The sequence below is a fragment of the Aulonocara stuartgranti genome (assembly GCF_965226115.1).
Source record: "Aulonocara stuartgranti genome assembly, chromosome: 6".
Taxonomy (NCBI): domain Eukaryota; kingdom Metazoa; phylum Chordata; class Actinopteri; order Cichliformes; family Cichlidae; genus Aulonocara; species Aulonocara stuartgranti.
Genome location: NC_138944.1, coordinates 15,268,311 through 15,290,829, shown reverse-complemented (window position 1 = coordinate 15,290,829; position 22,519 = coordinate 15,268,311). Strand labels below are relative to the sequence as shown.

Below are 22,519 nucleotides of genomic sequence, written 5' to 3'. Positions count from 1 at the left end.
TTTTGAAAATGTTCCAAACTAAGACAACAAATTTGTGCGCTGCAAATTTTTTTCCATTCTTTTGTCCTCTGGTAATCTTCATACAGCACCTCAAATTTATATGGTGCCCCTTTCTAGGTGCTCAGTCTTTCGCTTGAGAGCCCCCTGGGCTTATGTTACATAACGGTATTTAAAGAATGTCATTATGGTGAAACTGTAGTCCACTTCCTCATTAAATTAGAAGGACATTTTTCCCAGTAGTCACTTAAACTCTATTTTAATCTCAGCTTGGAGAAAGGTTATTTATATCTCCCACATTAAAGTGTTCTGAGTTAAATGAACATTATAATTCTCTGAAGTAAAGATATTTAGAGGGCTAAAATCCTTCAGATGAACCGCCTTTTTTCAGGGTCACTAAGACACAAATACATAAACAAGCAGAAATCAAATAAAACTATAGAACTACTACAAATCCTAATAAAACTTCTCACAGACAGTTTCCTGCATAAAGTGTTTTCCTGTTTAAAAACAGTCCGATCCCCTTCAGCATTAGCTTTCTACCCTCGTCAAAGTGAAGTGTTCATGCTTCTGATTCTCTCTTATTAGGCATCAGTGGAGACGCTGAGAAAAGAAGTAGTCACAGGACTTTCAGACCTCTCCCTGTACCATGACCACCAGAGGATTAAAATAGATGGGCCATGACTTTGTCTCTCTCGTCATACCATTAGAGCTATGACTGACAGTTTCCGGACGTGGTTTCCTTTTATAAAGCAGGAGCCATGACTCCAGTCAGGAAATTTTAACTGGTGTACTCAATGGAAACACTAGTCCAGTTCTGTCCAGTGTCCACCAGCATCCTTCTTTTTAACACTCCATCTCTCTACAGTGTGTTAACAGTTTAAAATCACAAGTAAGGAAACTGTGCCTGTTCAAGATGATTATTCATTTTCAAGATTCAGTTTGTTGACTTGGTGCACCTATAAGATCTGCAGCTTGGGCTCTATGAACTGCTCAACTGAGTGGTGGCACTTTTCTGGGTTGTCAAGTGGGTGCCATCCTTCTTCCGCGTTTCGCTGATACAACATCTCCAGAGGGTTCAGTGTTGAATCCAAATGTCCCAGGATTACTCCCAAAACACCGTCTACCCAGATGAGGTGTGTTTTAATGCCTGTGCTCCATACACGATACAAGATTTTCATTGTTATTCTGAAAAAAAGTATATAATCCTGAGTTAATTTAATAATATAAATAAAATAACATATACTGTAAATCAGGATCAGCAAACTGATTCACAAGGCTGCAATCACCACTGGCCAGAATCTGGAGTTGTTTGAGTCAGTGAGGGTCAGGAGGTCAATGAACAAACTGCTTGCCATCATGGACAATCCATCTAACCTACTCCACTCAGCACTAGTGAGGCAGCAGAGCTCCTTCAATCCTGCTGCCATAAAGAGCGCTTCAGGAAATCATTCCTACCATCCTCTGTGAAATTGTACAATACCTCTTCTTGCTGTGACAGGTGTACACACCTGTTAGGCTTGAGATTCCACACATATATTTCTGTATTATACATTCTTGTAGCTCTTTCTCAGGTTCATAGTGTAAACATTTTTTGTTAATTCAATTTGCATTACTCTGTTCAACAATCTCAGCCTCTTACATTTTCTGTACCTTAACCTATTTTGTATTTGTTGTTTTTATCACTGTTGTATTCAATTAAAAAATCTCAGGATGCACCTGTGGCACTTTTACTTTAACTATGTTGTTTATATATTTTAGATTGTTCTATTTTTCTTATTTATGTTGCTGTTAGACAAGAATTTCTCTCGTGGGATCAATAATGTATCCATCTATCTATCTACAGAGTTAAACTGTTGTTAGAATATTTATCTGAACCACAAAGCTGGTTTCAAGAAACCAAACCAAAGTCATAAAGCTGATCTTAGAAACTCCCATTACTGATTTAAGAGTGGTTTGCCACATGGCTTTGTCAGGACTGAAATCAGCTTAATGAGTCACAAAATTTTGGTCGCAAAATGAGTCACCAGGAAGACTCATGATGGGAAGGAACAGGAAACATGCATATCTTCCTTGTTTTGACTCTTCATGCTGTAGCAACTGGATTAAAACATTAGTTGGGAACCACCAAATAGCCATGAGATGTGCAGCTGTGCTCCCAAACTGAAGAGCATTGCTTGTCAAGTGATTGCAAACAACATCTAATATATGTCACATGGTAGGAGCACACCGTGGGATTAAGCAGAAGGGTGGGCACCTACAGCAGTGCTCAGTTTCCACAGGAAAATTTCAGAAGGAAGTGGGTTATTTCTTATACAAATATATTATGTGCAGAGCAGTGTGCAGTGAGATTGTCAGTTCCCATTTTCATAGATTGTGACTATTGTTGTGTACAACTGTACGGCAGGCAAGGCAGGACCCAGACGCAGGACTCAGACACAGGGGAATAAACGAAAGGAGACAACTTTATTTGCTGTAATAAGATACTTGAAAATGCAAACATACAAAATACAAACCCAACCCAGGAGGAAACCAGGAAGCTAGGGAACTTGGGATAAACAAGGGAAACACTGCAAATAGGAACAACCAGACAACAAGCAGAGGGAGAGGGGGAACTAAAATCCACACAGGAGAACGTGAGGATGGGCAACAGGTGGGAACACGGCGCTAATACAGACTAACAGGACAGGGGAAGCAGAACTGAACATACTGTACGCAGGACAGGAGACTGTCCAAATAAAGCAGGGAGTACAATAAACACGGAGATGAAGACTAAGCCACACAGGCTTGACACAGGGACACAGGGAGAAACAGACATGGAGACATGACTGACTGGGAAGACAGAAAGTAAACTCCAAACACGGAGACAAGAGAAAAACAAACGTGAAGACAAGACACAGGAGAAGACACTAAGGGAAAAAACTCACAAGTCACAAAGAACTAAAGGCTAACAGAAACATATACATGACATAAAAATAACCACGAGGAAGAATCACATTGAATATCTGAAAATAAACAGCATAATGTCCAGAAGCTTGGAAACACGGGGTCATACACCCAGTACCATGACACCTATATGTACAAATGCACTGAGAAATGCATCTTAAATTGATACATAAAAATATATTTTAGGGGGAAAAAGCAAAGAAATTAGTTAAAATGTAAAAGTTATAAAAAATTACATAATAATAATTTTTGAGTTTTATTATTATTTTTGAAAATTAAAGCACAAAGCTTTCATCCCTTTAGCTGGAGGTAAAAAATATTTTGAGTGAGTAGTGATGGTACCGCAAATTTTAAAAAATTAAATCCTCTTTAAAGCCTAAAATTAAATGAGCCTATAAACCAGAACTTTACAAGAATACTTTGACATTCATAGCAGGATCCTAACTTTCAAAACACCTACCTATCACGTTACTTTCTTCTAAAGAGGTCTCTGTTTTAGGACAGGCGTGGCTGGAAACCTGTGGTTAAAGAAAGAAAAAAAAAGATGGCAGCGAAAGAGGAGACCGACCAACATGTGTTACCCTTAAAAAAAAAAATCTTACTTTTAACCTCAGCTTCACCATTCTTTCCAAGCAATCATATCATCATCATTCCCGTGTCAGCACCATGTGGTTAGAAATAATAGAAACAGGCAGTCCACCTGAATTCACAGCGAAAGCAAAACAATCAAAATCTACACTTAAAAACTTTGGAAACACTTATTCTTAGAACATGATGGACACAGACAAAGTCGAGTATTTTCACTCTGCCCCTCATATTATGTTAATGTTTGTTTAATGCACTCCACTTTAATTTTCTGCCCTGGCTTAGAACAAAAAAAGAAGGAATTCCTCCTGCTCCCTTATTTCCCCAAAGGTGGAGGTCTTATTAATGTTGCATGGCTGTCTGGCTCAGCTGAGTGTGTTTACTCAGTGGTAGCAGGAATGTGCTAAGTGTGACTTGAAAGGAGTTGTTACAATTTCATTTTTAACTCATAAAGCAAACAGAGCGCCCCTGAGATTTTTATCAATGGCTCCATTCATTTCAAAACCCGCCCACCAATCAGCAAACTATCCGCTCGGTAACGTCACGCCCATTGGGGGGAAAAAAGGATCTGGGCTGTTACCTGCACGCTGATTGGTTAGAAGTACGGAGAGAGGCGGGGTCTTACGTAGTCCATCGGCTATAAATTAGAGTTTAGCTCCTCACCCCTTTAGAAAAAAAGGATAGAAGTCCGAGCTAATGAGAAAAAGAAACTAGAATCTTCATGTGAAATTAATTAAGATCAATAATATTTCCCTCGATTTCTGCTTGAAATTGTTGTTTTAAAATTACTTGTAGGGTTTTTTTGTTTGTTTTTTAACTTTTAAGGATAATCATGACATTTCTCATCTATCTGACTCTACTGACAACAGTCGTCATCACACAGGTAAGATTAAGTATGTGAGTCTACTTAAAGATTAAAAGTACTTGTGACAGTAAAAGTGCCCTTAAACTTTGAGCTACCGAGTCTGAACAGCAAACACTCCTTCATTGAAACAAATTAATCCTCATGAGCCAGCAGCAGATTTTACTGTACTTTATCTCGGTCATGTTTAAAGTAATTAAAAAGAGAGAGAGAATGAGAGAAAAGAAAAGAAAACAAACACAATAAGGGGAAATAGAGTGCAAGTGAGTTTAACAGTGGCACTGCACCCCCACTTATATAATGACGAATGTTTTTTTCTGATGAAGTTTGCCTTTCTGGTAATCAGCTTGTCTACTCATGTCTTAGTTTTTTAGAGCATAGTAGCATGCTGATTCCTAAAACACTGGAACAAGTTGGCTCTAGTACTGAGCCATGACTCAAATCATGAGCCAGCAGGGGGCTGAGTACAAACCCTGAGTTGTCTAGACACTCGGAGAAGGCTGACCAGCAGTAACTTGACTTACTGTAGAGATTTACTACAATGCTTCATATCTGGATGAATGACCAACAAAATGATGATCTGTCACAAACCCTGGGGTGTCTACAAGATAATAGAAATTCAAACATACATGTGCCAGAGCACATCCACACAATTTGGTATCGTAAGAAATGCTGAAATTGGTAGATTAACAGCCTGCTGATGACAGGCAGTCAGAGGGGATGTGGGAATTTTCTGTTCCAAGTACCAGGAGACTTCTTTACAATTGGGTTATAGATGCAAGCCTGTGGGGTTTATTGTTTTTATTTTTGACTGTTTTATTTTGATAATAATAATGACAGTAATAATGGAAAATGCTACACACACACACACACACACATATACAAGTCGTGTTCTGAGCTTTGTCTGAATATGTGAATCTTTCAGGTGACTGCTCGCTGCCCAGCGGTGTGTGAGTGCCCCGCAGAGCCTCCGGTCTGCCCTCCAGGCGTGAGCGCCGTCTCAGACAGGTGTGGATGCTGCAAGGTGTGTGCTGCACAGCTTAACCAAGATTGCAGCCCTGCGAGGCCTTGCGACCACCACAAAGGGCTGGAGTGTAATTATGGCAATGACGTGACCATGGCCTGGGGCATATGCCGAGGTGAGAAAACAATGAATGCTGGGAGGGAAGAAATCTCAGAGGAGGGGGGGGAAAGCTACATCTGAAGTATTAAAATACAAGAAAATGTAGTTTATATACTGAGTGTAAAAGAAAAGCCAAAATGGTGCGACAAAGGTCATAAGAGAAGCTTTCTTAGGTTTGTGATTTAGAAACATGGAACCTTGCACAGCAGGAGACATTTTAATGAGTAGTAGATGTTTTATGACAGCAACAGGGGGTTTCAGGGATAAAAATACTCTTTCCTTCTGCACCATGCCGGTGCTGCCCCACAAACTATGAATAGCTGGTTCTTCCATGCCTACGAGACGGGGGGTCTGACTCTTCCTGCTTCTTTGTATCCACTCACTTTTTGATCTCATTTGTCCTGTGGGATTTTTTTAGTGTCCTGTGTCACTGTTGGTGTTGATGAAGTCAGAAGCAGCGAGTAATATGTGTCTTTTCAGCAAAATCGGAGGGACGCACATGTGAGTACAATGGAAGGATCTACCAGAATGGCGAAAGCTTCCGTGCTGGATGTAAACACCAGTGCACCTGCATTGATGGCGCTGTTGGCTGCGCGCCTCTCTGTAGCAACAAGCTGCCACCAGCTTCACCATCCTGCCCCTACCCACGCTTGGTTAGGATACCTGGGCAGTGCTGCTTCACTGTCGACTGCAATAAGGGCACATGGCGCCTTCCACCTAAGCATCAGGTTTGTTACATTGAGTTTGTAAGGAATTTGTGAAACAGTTTGATGATACTGGAGGTAAAAAATCACTGTGGATGAACTTGTTAATTGTGTATTGAATTAAACAATTTGGCCAAAAACTTTTTAAAAACTCAGTTATCAAAAATTATATTTTCTTATTTTGTTTACTATAATTTGGAGTTGCTTTGGCAAAATAATACAAGCCACTGTAGTAAAGCCTCTGGTGCAAGGATGCCGAAACCTTTCTGATTAACAGTATCTGGTTCGCTTGCTGAGAGCAGGTACTGTTATTAAGTGCTTTAAAACACCTAACCCCTTGAAAATCAGGGGTTACGCCCACTGTGGGGAAAAGCACACAAAAGTCAGACACAGTCATGGCAAAGATGAACTGCAACCATCTAATCTTGCGTATCTCTCTGCGCAGGTGCATCCTCCACAACAACACCCGCACAGACCTCGGCTCCATCCTGTGCCGCGCCACCCTGAAAATGACCTGGTCCTAGCCAACCAGCTTACAGACGTCAAACCCAGCAGCTGGCACAGTGAGCGTGGCTACAAACACTTGCCTGGTATGCAAACTGTTTCTCGCAGTGTAGTTCATATTTTAGTAACTTTAAGTACTGCTTATTTACATTGGTTGTATAATATTAAAGATTCTCTATATAGGTAGTTCAATTGTTCTAGGCTGTGTGAATAAGGTGGTAGAAAGGGCTCTTTCTGTCCTCATGCTGAAATATCTTCAGGCCAGACGGTGGTCATGTTATCCCCGGTGGCAGACCAGCACCTTGCATTACCATTCATGTGCAAATGAATGAATGGGTGAATAAGAGGCAACAATTGAAAAGTGTTTCTTAAATCACAAGGTAAAGTTGTTCCATAATGGCAGTACTTTTACTGTACTCTGAGAATATGAGAACAGAGTTTTTCACAATCACAATGTTAGACACAGATGTGCTCACATTTGCCTTTCACAAGAGCAACACTGCAGGAGATCCCAAATTTATCATCTGCTTTGCTCTGATTTGCTATCAGTTACTTATCTGTATTTATATTCTTGGTGACCTTCTATCTTGCTTTTAACAATGAACAAAAGACAATTGGGTAAATAAACCTGACCAGCAGATAAACTATCACTCAATAGTAGTGCTAGATTCAATTTAATTCAGTTCAGGTTTACTTATATAGCACCATTTCACAAAAACAGCTGCCTTGAGGTACTTTATATTGTAAGGTTACAACCCTACTATATTAGATAGAAAGCCCAACAATCGCACAACTCCCTATGAGCAAGCACTTTGTGACACTGGGAAGATAAAACACCCCCATCTGCCACGACCGGCTGGGGATGAATGGAAAGAGAATGAAAAGCCACTAATCACCAAAGCTGATCCAAAAGTGGGGATGAACGTCTGAACCAAATTTCACGGCAGTTTATCTCATAGACATTGACGAGGTACCTGACCTCCAGATCAAGAATCTCTGCTCTAATTGGTGTCATTTTTCTCCCTGCCTTTCACCCACCCTCCGTAACCCTTATACATTCCTCAGTGTGGAGCCCGCTGAAGGAGAACAAGTGTGCAGTACAGACCACCGACTGGTCCCCGTGCTCTCGCAGCTGTGGGATGGGTGTTTCTTCTCGTCTCACCAACAAGAACCCTCAGTGCAAGATGGAGAGACAGACCAGAATCTGCACCATACGGCCGTGTCACAGCCTGGCGGTCCCAGCTAAGGTGAGATGGACTGAGCGTGATCTGAACGAAGGAATGAGACAGACGCAGACAGGGACCATAGTTCAAACAGCCGTATCACTGCCGAGATAACTTGTAATAGCAACTTATCTCTCACGCAGTACTCTGCTGAATTGTGATAACACTTATTATTTAACCTGTATCTGCGTTTGACTCCTCATGCAAAAACAGTACCTTTAATTTTGCTTGAATGAAAAATTAGATGTTCTGGCACTGAGTAAACATGCTCTTAGTGCTAAAGCCATCTTTATCCAGAGCTTAAGAACAGAGATTATCTTAGCGGTACTTTCGGGAAGCTCCACATCCACTGGGAACTGGGCAGTGCTGATTTACTCAGCAGTGTTTTGGTGGCAGCCCGGCGCCTTTTTAAATATAGTCCCCCACCCTCAGCATTCCTGCCAAGCAACTGTCCATAGCTAGGCTCTGTCTGTGTACTCAAGCCCAGGGAAGTTGTGTGTCTATATTAATCCTACACGTTGGACACGGTAAGAACTCTTTTACTCTGCTCCACTGAGTTAAAAGCTCTGCTGCCAAGAGCTGTCATAGGTGTTGGTGTATTTAACAGCAGAGGACACTCAAATGTTGAATAAATATTTAACCTTAAATATAATCACATTTATCTAAAAATAATCCCTCTCTGATTCCCTGCTTTGGAAGTCTAGTCCTCTTAATGTGAAACAGACTATGAGTGTAAAGCTGCTTTAATCTGCCGCTCTGTAAGGCGCAGATGGGGGTATAAATCAGATCTTGTTAGATTATTTATTTATTCATTTATCTTGATTCCAACTAATAATAATCATTATGACCCAGGTTATAACTCTTATCTCTCTGCTTTCATAACTCTATCACAGAAAGGGAAAAGCTGCTCCCCAACTGAGAAAGTCGCAGAGCCAATCCACCTGTCCTATGGGGAATGTGTGAGCATCCGCCTCTACAGGCCCAACTACTGCGGCGTGTGTACGGATGGACGGTGCTGCTCGCCACGTCGCACCCGCACCGTGCCTGTGACCTTTGCGTGCCCGGATGGTGAGCGGTTTCAGAGGCTGTCCATGTTGATCCAGTCATGTAAATGCAGCAGTGATTGCGGCCACCTTAATGAAGTGGCCCTCCCTCCTCAGCACTGGATGTACGGAGACACTCACAAGTTCACAGACTAGAATTGAATTGAGGGTCTTTTTTTTTTTTTCTTGCTTGGCTTTTTTTTTTCCTATTTGACTTTAATGTGACGAGGTTTGTTTTCTTAAAGAAGGAAGCCGCTTGAAGATGAGGAGCCATTTTTTTCCTCACCTGGCTCCAAGTGAATGAAGGCCTCAGGCCACCCGCCTCACTGCAGAGACCATAGGCAGGAAGGACTGCCTTGGTATTATTCATCTTAAAGACAACCCATATTATAATATCTGTGACCCTGTGCTCCTGTTCAAACTGATGTGGGACTTAAATTAGAGCCCCGAAATACTCTGAACTTCCTGCATTTCCTAAGTCCTGCTTCAGGATTTGAGACTCTCCAATCAGCCTGAGAGGACAAATGCTACAAAAGCAACAAAGCACTTTATTTATTTAGCACTGAAACTTTGTGAGCAGTGCACAAGAATCTGACAGGACTGCCTTACCCACAGACGGGTGACAAATGAAAGGGGAGGGAAAAGGTGTTGAGCCACTATGTGCTGCCAGCACAGCTTCACTGTGCCTTGAAGTCTCTAATGGTCTGTTGGAGGGATCTTTCTAATCATTTCCCTCATTTGGTAATGGTGACAGAGAGCCCTGTCATATTGGTCCCAAGCCTCCGATTACAATATTGAGATTTAGTGACTGTAAAGCCATGTTATATCATTCATGCCCTGGATATTGTCAACGGGTTAAAGGTGATCACAAGTTTTTAATTTGACCCTTTGCTGCCAGTTTCTTTCATTGTAGGGGCCAAAGATTATAATTTGTCACCCATTTATTAATCTTTAGCTCAACATACTGTAAATACTTCATATCTCCCAGTGCACTGTGACGACTTGCTGACAACCAGCTGAATTAACTTTTGCAGTTTTATGTAGAAACCTAGAGGATGTTATGCAAATGTGGATGACTTGTTTTATTCAAAACAGAAAATCACCATGGTGTTATAGCTATATCTCTCTATATGGCATGATGCCATGTAAAGCACATGAGTGAATTCCCTTGAAACTCACACTGTTAGATAAGAGACATTATCTTTAACTGATAAGAATTCAGGAAGAACTGAATCAGAGCCAATTGCCTTGGTTTAGCATTTAATACAACTTAGATAAATTTATTAGCCAAATAAATGTTTTCTTGATGTTGGATCACAGTGTATTCTGCAAAACACATTTCTTGATTTTGATCCAAGACTGTATACAATCATGTTCTATTATAGATTAAGACACTGTACAGTGTAGCAGTCACCAGTTTTTTGTTGGTCGATCTATGTGATAAAACTGGCTCCTGTGCTCAAGCTTCATGTGACGTTTTATTTTAATTCAACTTTGACGGTTTCAAATTAAGTTTCTCCACAGTGCAACATCACCAGCTGTTTATCAACAGTGGATACCTCCTCAAACTGTGTGATAGCGCCCTCTGCTTGTGGGTATCAATATCTGCAGATGCCAAGCTATGTCTGGGTCACTCCTGTTATAGTTTTATATGTAATGCTAACATCTGACATGCGTTAAATGTTTAAAGCACACAAAGTGAAGTTCATCACCGTCGAATAAGGTATAAAAGTTTATTTCTTTAACCAAAACAATATATCCACAGATTTTTGCTTCTTTTCTTTTCTTTTTTTTTTAAACAAGGAACACACTAAAACAAACACTCTGCAGCGAGATGACAAAACACGTTTTATCACTATGAACGTGCCTTCACAAATGGTTGGATGGAAACATTAAAATAAATGTTGAAGGTTTCTTTTCTTCCACCAAAACACAGTAACAACAGGGATCACATGATCTTCACTGGAAGGGCGCTTCATTCATCTGGACTGTTCAACTGCAAAGAGACATGAGGTTAACATGAGGTAGAGAAAATTTCTATAATAACTTTATACAGTAGCTATCACACTTGAGTATTTCTACACAGCAGTGATGTAGTATGTGAACATGGCCTGTTATCTGTACATAATTACAGGCTTTCATTTGCAAATGCATGGCTACTTCTTAGTTTAGTTTTAAAGATGAGCTAAAATCTCAAAATGCATTCAGAATTTTAGCAGTCAAGACAACACAATACATACTAAACAATGTTAATCACCACTTCCTGTAATCAAAAGCGTGATACTACGAAAAGGTTCTCCTAGTGATAAAGAAGAAGAAGTGATGTAGAGTGGTGTGACAACTCCTCAGGGGGTGCCACCAATGGCTATACCTCATAGGGAACTCAACTCCTTTGGAGTCAGCACACCCATCATGATGACTTTTTACTATGCCTTCCTGGAAAGCATCATGACCTTCTCCATTACCTGCTGGTTGGACTCTGTCAGCCTTCAGAACAGGAACAGACTGCAGCACACTGCATCAGTGTGCTCTAAAATCATTGGCCTGCCTGTCAGAACTCTGGCACAGGTTTTCAGCCAGCCGGCCCTTAGACAGGCAGCCAAATTCATCAATGACCCCTCTCACATTCTTCACCCCACATTTCAATGGCTCCCCTCTGGGCGACGCCTCCGCTGCATTTCCTGCAGGACTGAGAGGAGGAGAGCCACCTTTGTCCCCAAAGCCACCCTGCTTTAACTCCAGCCGATAAGACCATTTCCCACACCAGAAACATAAACTACTCTATAAGGCTGGGCCATATCATACCGTTCACGGTAATACCGGTATAACGTTTGGCAAGGATAAGAAAATGAAATATCGCGATAGAATATGAGTAAAGTGCACATGCGCAGTGCCTTTGTTTTCATACGCACATGGCGGAAAAAGCATGACGGCGACAGAGAATGAGAAGAGCGAAAGTGGATCGTTGAATGAAACGAGTTTGTAAAAATGCTGCAACTTCAGTGGCGTGGAACTGGTTTGGCTTTCGTCCTTCAGATACATAACAAAGCACTTTTTTTGGTAGAGCATGCTAGCGGGCCGTCGTTATTACCGTGTTTTTTGGAAAATACGGCACACTTCAAATCAATCCTTTGAGTTTTCTGAAAATCGACAGTGCCCCTTATAATCCCATGTGCCTTATGTATGAATTCTGGTTGTGTTTACTGACCTCAAAACGATTTTATGTCGTACACGGCGCTCGAAAATCTGTCAAATGTTTTAGTGCGACTTTGCTAAGCTACGAACCCGCACCGCTTGATAGATTGTCGGAGCATTACAGCTATCGTAGGCAGGAGCCTCGCGGAGTGATACGTACTGTGCTTCAACATAATATTACAGTGTGTGTGTGTGTGTGTGTGTGTGTGTGTGTGTGTGTGTGTGTGTGTGTGTGTGTGTGTGTGTGTGTGTGTGTGTGTGTAACCTCTTAAGTTTTGTGGATATTATACATGGTTATGCTGAGGATATGTCGGCCAATTTCCACTGGAAATGCCTTTTGGTTAAACTGTCAGCAAGGAATTTGCATTTGCACTGTTGAATTTTTATATAACTTCATAAAAAACAGCTGCTTCTTTAAGTGAAAATACATTGATGGGTTTTTTTTGCACTAATAAAGTTGTGGAGTTGTAAAGTATTTTGTCTAGTTTCAATTACATCGTCAGTTATTATCGCAAATTTTCAAATGTATATCGTGATAAATATTTTTGGTCATATCGTCCTGCTCTACTACTCTAAACTCTTTTTATACTGCTGAGACTTTATTCACTTGTAGTCACTTACAGTTATTTATTCACCTTTAGGTCACTTAAATTTTAAAACTGTGTAATTTTAAAACTGTATATTTACTGTATATTCTGTTTGCCTGTTTATGCTCTGTCCTTATCTTCAACGTCATGCTGCTCTATTTATCCCCAAGGGGCAATTAAGATACAACAAAGTCTTTCTGACTCTGATTCTGAAGTTCTCAGTAAACAAATACCTGTTGCAGCTAAGGCCTACAGACCAGTCAGGGAGCTCCTGGAAACCTCCCAACACTAAGAAAAAATGTGCATTCCCTGACCGGTTGGCTAGTGGTTGCTGGCTGTCACTAGGTGAAACTGGTCATAAAGAGGTATACAGTGTGACACCATAATACTTGTATAGTTATTAAATGGGCGTCTTTAAGCCAGGTTCATGACGCCTGCAAGCAACAAGATACTTACTGTAGGAAGAAATATCGATTTCTTCTGGTAGCTCTGCTACATTGACCTCGAAGCGGTCTTGAACCTCATTCAGGGTCTTGGCATCACTCTCGTCTGACACAAAGGTGACGGCCAGGCCTTTAGTCCCAAACCTGCCAGCACGGGCCACCTGAACGATACACAAGAAATTTACTGCTACACATGGCCTCAGCTTTAAAGACCAGAAATGGGAGGTTTGGAAATGAAAATATACCAATGTCTCAAATTAAATATTACTCACTCTGTGAAGGTATGTGTCAGAATCCTCTGGCATGTCATAATTGAAGACAATGTTAACTCGTTCAATGTCCATGCCACGGCCGAACAGGTTGGTTGCCACCAAAATCCGCCGCTGGAAGTCTTTGAACTGCTGATATCGGGATAACCTGGCAGGAGTAGAGAAGCAACAGCATCATGAACTGCAGAACTGAATAAGATTATATCCAAAACTAAGAGTTATTAGTCAGTTGGGTCTAGTTTTAGCCTGTCTTTTAAAGGTACTAACACTGTCTACAAGCATTTGAGCCTGGGAAAAAAAAACGTACACAATGAGGACAGTCTCACGTGACAATAACAAAAAATATGACAAACTTAAAAAAAGAAAAACACTCTTCTTTCTAAAGTGACGCAGCACCAACCTCTCTTCCTGCGCCATGCCCCTATGGATGGCTATAGCAGGGAAGTTCTGCTCCACCAGTAGCTGGGACAGAGCAACACAGCGAGCTACAGACTTCACAAAGATCACCACCTGCGAGGAATATAAAAGAAACTGCTGAGTCTTGCATATTTTCCGATTTGTACTGGAAAAGGCAGACATGGGAGGGTTTAAGAGAGGACAAGACACACAAGTTATTTTAGAAAATAAATTAAAAAAAATTAAAAAAGGATAAAAAACAAAGCTGCATTTGTTAACAATTAGCAAGGATTTAAAACAAATAAAATGGACATAACAGATTCCAACTCCTTTCAAAAGTATTACCACTGATACCTGGTTGAACTCGAGCACATCGAGCAGGTCGAACAGCTTTCGGTTCTTCTCGCTGTCCTTCAACTTGCAGTAATACTGCTGTAGACCATGAAGTGTCAACTTGGTCTCATCATCCACAAACACTTCCATCGGCTACACAGCAAAGGACAGAATGACCAGCATTAGTCTCTCAGACAGATCTACAGATTACCTGGAAAAGGACAATTCTAAACTGCTGAGAGGTTCAATTTGCCTGCTTTATGAGCAAATATGACAAAGGCACCAACAAATGGCCAAAAATAAAAGGAAACTCGACTATTTTCCATTACATTTCTGACGATGAGAAAAGAAAAAAAAAAACACTGAACATCATTTTAATACTGCTAGCACTCTGCAGGCAGCAACATTTGTAAGTTTAAGGAAATGGAGGTTTTTTTCCATCCTTTTTCAATAAGCTGCTCTCACTGATGACACATTTACTAATTTGCTGCTGCAATCTTCAAACAAAATGCCAGTGGCAGCATTATAGTGCAATAGTAGTGATACAGCACTGTCACCAATGACTTAGCATAAGTAAAATGTAAGGACAAAAGTAGTCTAGATAGTGTTTTCCCTGGAATTTTTTAAGTGTAGGCTTGCTTTGCTGTAGTGCACACTAAGGAACATAATGTTGCGATAGACATTGATGTTTTTGCCATACATGAAGCTGCACAGATATAACGTGTATGGCCACATGTAAACTCACATCCTGCATGAACTTGCGGCACACGGGGCGGATCTCCTTGCTCAGAGTTGCACTGAACATCATAACTTGCTTCTCATGAGGCGTCAGTCGGAAGATTTCCTGGACATCACGTCTCATGTCTTTTGCAAGGAAATAAATGATACATCCAAAATTATATATATATCTATATATGGTGTAATTTCTTAATGATGACCTTTAATAAGCAAAATGTATGTAATCACCATCAGAATTTATCTCAACAATATTTACTTGACACACTCTATCGCCACTCCTACATACTGGTCAAAAACCTTCACCAAGAGTCGACTATAAACAGCTTGGTTCCTCTCACTTACCCAACTGCTCCAGCATCTTATCACACTCATCAAGCACAAAGTGTTTGATGTTCTTCACACTGAGGGTCTTGTTACGAATGAGGGCCAGTGTACGTCCTGGAGTTCCCACAACAATGTGAGGGCAGTTCTTTTTCAGGACTTCCTCATCCTTCTTGATAGCCATGCCACCAAAGAACACTGACACCTTGACAGTGGGCATGTACTTGGAGAAGCGCTCGTACTCTTTGCTGATCTGGAATGCCAACTCTCGTGTGTGGCACATCACGAGGACAGACACCTGCAAGGAAACAACACAGAGGTTTTATCAACGCTTTCATCTTTATATAGCATGTACATTGTTGTTTATCTCATTTGTGTATAATGCTATTACAATATCACAAACTTCCTTTATAAATCCCCCAAATCATGACTACTTTATAATGTGAAAGAGCAAATTAGAAAATACTTAAAAAGATCTTAAAGGCACCGTGCTGGACTAGAAGCTAAAGACATCGGACATGAACTCAAACGCTTCTGGTTCTCATTCAGACAGAGACGTTTTGATTATCTGATTTCATCAAAGCCTGAGTAATTCCAGATTAAAGTTTGCTAATGCTGAACATAACGTCTGTATTGTTTGTAGTCAAAAACACTGGGTGTGTAACACATGCAAATTACAGTAGATAATCATACACCGAAATGTTAACCAACAACACAATCTATAGCAGGGGTGCCCAATCCCAGTCCTCGAGAGCTACCGTCCTGCAGCTTTTAGACGCATCCTTCTTCTGACACACCTGAATCAACTGAATGGCTTGTTATCAGGCCTTTGCCAAACTTGATGGCATGCTGAAGAGGCAATCACACCATTTGATTCAGCTGTGTTGGAGTAGGGATGCATCTAAAAGCTGCAGGATAGTAGAGCTCGAGGACTGGGATTGGGCACCCCTGATCTATAGGCTTGTCTTGGGAGTTCACTTCTACTATTGTAGAAATGTGTTTGAAAATAAATGTGATCAATCAAAAAAAAAAATTTCATATTGATCTGAAAGAAGCCTTTCTTCTTCCTGAACTGTGCTCCCAGAGCATAACAGAGCTACCTGTTCTTTTCGCTGCATGGGTTAAGGATTCACATCTTTTCTTTAATTTCTTAGCCAACTATGTAACGTCCCATAACAACGCAGAATTAGAGAGCTTGTAAAACTGTAATGACAAACTCACCTGACCATCCACAGGTTCTATCTGCTGCAAGGTGGCTAGCACAAACACTGCTGTCTTTCCCATACCAGACTTGGCCTGACACAGGATATCCATGCCCAGGATAGCTTGAGGGATGCATTCATGTTGAACTGAAAGTAAAACCAATTGGCAATTATACATTTTTCTTTATATACATACTAAGCGTGCAGTTACAACATCATAAGAAATCATTTATTATGTGTGGCTGTAGTTCTATGATCAGGATCATGTCCAGGAGTTTATTTGAACTTTAAATAGCCCTGCTATCCACCTTCTGAGGGATGCTCAAAACCACAGTCAACGATGGCACGGAGCAGCTCTGGTTTGAGGAGAAAGTCTCTGAATCCCGAGCTGTGGATGGATACATATGACCCCTTCACCTCCTTTTTATTTGCTGGGGTCCCACTCTCTGGGACTCCCTGAGGCTCCTCATCCTCTTCATAATCCAGAAGTTCATTATCAAGATTATTCTCTGACATCTGTATAAAAGAATGTACAGCAAGGACATTTGTTATAGTAGAGATTATATCTAAGAACCCTCTTTAATATGTGGATTAATAGTTTATGAGAAAGCCAGGAGGTTTTAAAAGTATGAATAAATAAATCAAATGTATATCTTTATACTTTTTACAATTATTAACCAATAAATAAATCATCATTAGACACGTACCTATATAAATAACAGTGTACATAAATTAACAGATGAACAGTGTTAATAACGAATTGTTGACGTGCTAGGCTGATAGAATAATTAAAAAAATAAGAATAAAAATGCTCAATTAAGTCAAATCTAATCAGCGAATTTAAGGCTGGGGATAGTCAGAATGGACCTCTGTCTGCTCACTGTTTAATGTCTAGTGTAATACAAAGGATAACTATCTCAAGTCAAAATGCAGGTCAGCGTGTGACCCGGTATAAACAATGGAGTCCTTCCCCTTCATTCATACCGGCTAGTTAGCAAGATGGGTCGGCAAACATTTCCATTTATGTAACTCTAATATTGTTAATTACACGGTATTTAAAATATGTGTCTATTTAGAAACAAAATTATCTATTGCACCTAAAGCTAAGCTGTCTATATTAAATCAAAACTGAATCGGAGCGAAGCTAACATGAATTTGCATAGCATGCTAGCTACCGAAGCAACCTTCAAATCAACAAATTTGAGACGGGTGCAAAGCGTTCAAAGCATTTCTTAGTTTTTAAACACGTCTACGCATTTCAGAATGTAATGCAGAAAAAATATGAAGGAACATCAACGTCACCTTGCTATGAAATTTTACACTCCGCGGATTATCGATCTGCGTGAAACTAACGAGCTAGCTAGGAGCTTCTAACGAGCACACACGTATGCTGCGTTCAGGTACAATCTGGATAATGTTTAGCTTTCTGATTCCATTTCCAACATTAATACTTAAATAAAACACTTCGATGGCTGAATTTTCCGGTTCTTCGCCACCTTAACTCTCACGCATGAGCTTACGTACGGTCTATGTTCTTAAGCCAAAAATCATGGTCTTGTCTTTTATACCTATACTTTTTTTTTCATTATTACGGTATTTGGAAGAACACCTGAATGCATCAGCAGAGGGCCGGTGTTGTGCCAAAAAGTGATTGTCTGCCAGTACCGGTATCGATGCTTGTTTTAGTAAAATTATAAAGAAAATGATTATACATACATTACTCTGAAAAGGTCTTCAGGCCCCCCTTCTTTATATTTTGTTAGGAAAATTGAAAATGGGTGCGTCGATCGATTGAAACAGGTAAACATACATGGAGATACAGTATATAAGTTAAAAAAAAAAAAGCTTGTACAATTCTAACAAGATTTAAAGTCTGTATTTTGTAAAACCACTACCATGCCAATCAGGTGCTTCACAGATGGTTATGCATGGTAGATTTGACTGATTAAACCTTTCTGCAGTCATAATTCCGTAGAAGAGAGAATATCTCCATCAGCACTAATTGAAATGCAGTCCCAAACCACGACAGAGCCTTCACCGTGTTTTACAAATGGCTATAGGCACTCACTGTTGTGTCTCTGTCCTGACGTCCTTTGTATGATTTGAACGAAAGAATAAAAATATGTATTCCATCAATCCATGATTTTCTAAATTTCTTAGTCTTGAGCTGGAGCTGGTATACTACTGTCCGAGACCACTTTAAGAAACCATATTAAGCATGGCTCATTGAAAACAAAATATGAAGAAATGCACAATGTCTCCAAAATTTTGTACACCAACATCCATAAATGCCAATAATTAGATTTAAAATTAATAATAAAACAAACAAAAAAACCAGTAGGTATCAGTTAAGCTGTATTTGCTGCTTTGGGTATGGAAAAGTGTAGTATCCAATTTGTCCACTTGATGGCAATAAAGTAATTGCCCAGATGATGCACATTATCAATACTGTGCACAGTAAGTCAGTCACCCTTCAAGCCCTGCCTTTAGAGAGTAAGAAAATAAAAGTCAATTAAAATATATCCTGTTATTAAAACACCATCATCGTTTGTTGTATTGTGGCATGTCTCAATATGTTAGGTCACATTTCCATATATAACTGAAATTCAAGATGTGAATGTGAATTTGGGGGGAATAGAGGACACTGAGACAATATTTGAATCTAAATGTTTATCACTTTACATTTGTACAGTCCAATTAATCATAGTTTAACTATAAAGTGACAGTTTTGTTAGTCTATTAAAAACCGGGTGTCTCTTGGAAGGTAAAAATAACAGAAACTAACAAAAATAAAGAAAAGAATACTGGGATTATTTTGATTACGTATTGTGTGTTTGTTCACTTGAGTGTTTCCCTGGAACCAGGTCTGCCTTTCCATAGGCAATGTGCAGAATCTCACACCATGTAATATAATTATTTTTACTTCATACACTATGTACGGACTTTCTGACCACGTCATGATCCACCTAATCCCCGCGTACAGACAGAGGCTGAAGCTCTCCAAACCTGTCGTGAGGACCAAAAAACTGTGGAGCAACGAGGCTGTGGAGGAGCTTCGCACGTGTTTGGAGACCACAGACTGGGACACAATGAAGGCTGCTTCTAACAGCTTGGACGAGTTTACGGACACTGTCACCTCCTATATCCACTTCTGTGAGGACAGCATTGTGCCATCACGCACCAGGGTGAGTTATAACAATGACAAACCCTGGTTTACTCCTAAACTCAAAAAGCTGTGGCTGGAAAAGAGTAAGGCGTTCAGAAGCGGAGACAGGGACTGCTACAGAGAGGCCAAGTACAGGTTCACTAAAGAAGTGGACATTGCTAAACATCAGCACTCTGAGAAGATGCAGCAGCAGATCTCAGAGAATGACTCGGCCTCTGTGTGGAAAGGTTTTAGGAATATTACAAACTACAAGCCTAAAACCCCCCACTCCACTGATGACTTGCTCTTAGCCAACACCCTCAACGACTTCTACTGTCGTTTTGACGAGCCATCAGGCAGCCTTCACACCTCCAACGACCCCAACAATAGAGGCACTTTGGCCCCTCATTCCCCCACCTCTCCCCCCTCCATAGAGCCATCACCACCTTCAAACTGTTTACCTGCAACACCCGCCCCCTCACCCCACACAAAAGAGGATTTCACACCACCTCCTCCGACCACAACTCTTCATATTCATGAAGCAGATGTGAGGAAGCAGTTTAAGAACCTGAATGCTCGGAAAGCTCCCGGCCCAGACGGTGTGTCTCCTGCCACCCTCAGACACTGTGCAAACGAGCTGGCCCCAGTGTTTTCTGGCATCTTCAACTCCTCACTGCAGGCATGTCATGTGCCTGCCTGCTTCAAGTCCTCTACCATAATCCCTGTCCCCAAGAAACCTAGGATCACTGGACTAAATGACTACAGACCCGTGGCTCTGACATCTGTGGTCATGAAGTCATTTGAGCGCCTAGTTCTCTCCCATCTCAAGACCCTCACGGCCCCCCTCCTGGACCCCCTGCAGTTTGCATATAGAGCCAACAGGTCTGTAGACGACGCCATCAACATGGCCCTACACTTCATCCTGCAGCATCTGGACTCCCCAGGAACCTACGCCAGGATCCTGTTTGTGGACTTCAGCTCTGCCTTCAACACCATCCTTCCAGACCATCTCCGAGGCAAGCTTTCCCAGATGAATGTGCCTGATCCCATCTGCCGGTGGATCACTGACTTCCTGACGGACAGGAAGCAGCACGTGAGGCTGGGAAAGAATGTCTCGGACTCCCGGACCATCAGCACCGGCTCCCCTCAGGGCTGTGTTCTTTCTCCTCTGCTCTTCTCCCTGTACACCAACTGCTGCACCTCCACCCACCAGTCTGTCAAGCTAATCAAGTTCGCAGATGACACCACCGTCATTGGGCTCATCTCTGACGGGGATGAGTCTGCCTACAGGAGGGAGGTTGAACGTCTGGTGTCTTGGTGCAGCCACAACAACCTGGTGCTGAATGCCCAGAAGACAGTGGAGATTATTGTGGACTTGGTTTAAAATGGAGCACTGTAACAAAAAATAATTTCCCCCAGGGATCAATAAAGTATTCTGATTCTGATTCTGATTCTGATTCGGACTTCAGGAAGCACACAGCTCCACTCCCCCCCCCATCATCCTGACTGACACCCCCATCACCTCTGTGGACTCATTCCGCTTCCTGGGTACCACCATCACCCAGGACCTGAAGTGGGAGCCCACCATCACCTCCGTCATCAAGAAAGCCCAGCAGAGGATGTACTTCCTGAGGCAGCTGAAGAAATTCAACCTGCCAACACGGACGATGGTGCAATTCTACACTGCAATCATCGAGTCCATCCTCACCTCCTCCATCACCGTGTGGTACGCTGGAGCCACTATCAGGGACAAACAGAGACTGCAGCGTGTTGTGCGCTCTGCTGAGAAGGTGATTGGCTGCAGACTCCCATCTCTGCAGGACCTGTACACCTCCAGGACTCTGCGGCGTGCAGCCCGGATCTCAGCTGACCCTTCTCACCCTGGACACAGTCTGTTTGACCTGCTCCCCTCAGGCAGGAGGCTCCGGTCCATTCGCACCAGAACCTCTCGCCACAAGAACAGTTTCTTCCCCTCTGCTGTTGGACACATGAACAATAACCACATGACTGTCCCCGCCACTAACACATGACCCTACGCTGTGTCACTGCATCATTTCATGTCTGGCACTGATCACCACCTGCACTCATGTATATATCTTTCTACGTAGCACTCATAATTCTTACTCTCATGTATATATGTCTGGCACTGATCACCACCTGCACTCATGTATATATCTTCTACGTAGCACTCATAATTCTTATTCTCATGTACATATCTCATGTATATCTCATGCACATATCTTTCTTTCTACATAGCACTTTAATTCTTATTGTCTGCACTGAAGCACCGCAGCAAATTCCTAATGTTGTAAACCTCAACATCTGGCAATAAACCCATTCTGATTCTGATTCTGATTCTGATGTGAAATGTGCGTGTGTTTTTATTGGCAGCATTGGTAGCAAAGCTGTAGCAGAATTCTCAATGGGGCTATTGTGATTCAAAACTGGCAAGTCTCGGCCAAAGATCTGGCCCAGATGATCTAATCTTGGCTCCTTTTTTCCAGCTTTAAATGCTGTATTACTAACCTCATCTTAAAAGCAACTGCACTTTGATCGCCCCCTTTCTTTACTGAGTTTACATTCTCTAATCAGATCTTGATTGAATCACATCTTGATTGATTAGTTCACATAAGTTCACATTAAACTCAGGAAAGTTAAGGTGTTGTTTCTAGAGAAACAACTAGATGTTTCTCTAGTTGTTATTTAACAGAATAACGTCTCCATACAAATCATTAACATCTCAAATACAAACTAGACTAGTCAATACAATAACTAATAGGTTAGTTTAAATGCTACTTACATATGAGTGATGCATCAGCACTTATAACCTCCAGCACATTTAGTTTTGACAGTTTACATTATACTTATTATACTTATTATTATTATTTTTATTATTATTATGC

General features: G+C 41.2%; 2 protein-coding genes across 2 annotated transcripts; one reads left to right on the top strand and one right to left on the bottom strand.

The window, feature by feature from the left end:
- The first annotated feature begins 4,035 nt into the window (after positions 1 to 4,035).
- LOC309708123 (CCN family member 1-like) lies at positions 4,036 to 10,589 on the top strand. Its single transcript, XM_082535900.1, has 6 exons — positions 4,036 to 4,411; positions 5,316 to 5,529; positions 5,994 to 6,241; positions 6,663 to 6,807; positions 7,787 to 7,968; positions 8,838 to 10,589. The coding sequence occupies exons 1-6, from the start codon at positions 4,361 to 4,363 to the stop codon at positions 9,141 to 9,143; spliced, it is 1,146 nt and encodes a 381-aa protein (XP_082392026.1). The 5' UTR covers positions 4,036 to 4,360; the 3' UTR covers positions 9,144 to 10,589.
- A 117-nt stretch (positions 10,590 to 10,706) lies between these two features.
- LOC309708120 (ATP-dependent RNA helicase DDX39A-like) lies at positions 10,707 to 17,954 on the bottom strand. Its single transcript, XM_082535896.1, has 10 exons — positions 17,774 to 17,954; positions 16,780 to 16,987; positions 16,491 to 16,618; positions 15,291 to 15,567; positions 14,956 to 15,074; positions 14,232 to 14,363; positions 13,882 to 13,991; positions 13,485 to 13,629; positions 13,226 to 13,373; positions 10,707 to 10,983 (listed from the first exon to the last, which is right to left on the bottom strand). The coding sequence occupies exons 2-10, from the start codon at positions 16,985 to 16,987 to the stop codon at positions 10,967 to 10,969; spliced, it is 1,284 nt and encodes a 427-aa protein (XP_082392022.1). The 5' UTR covers positions 17,774 to 17,954; the 3' UTR covers positions 10,707 to 10,966.
- Between the last annotated feature and the right edge of the window lie 4,565 nt (positions 17,955 to 22,519).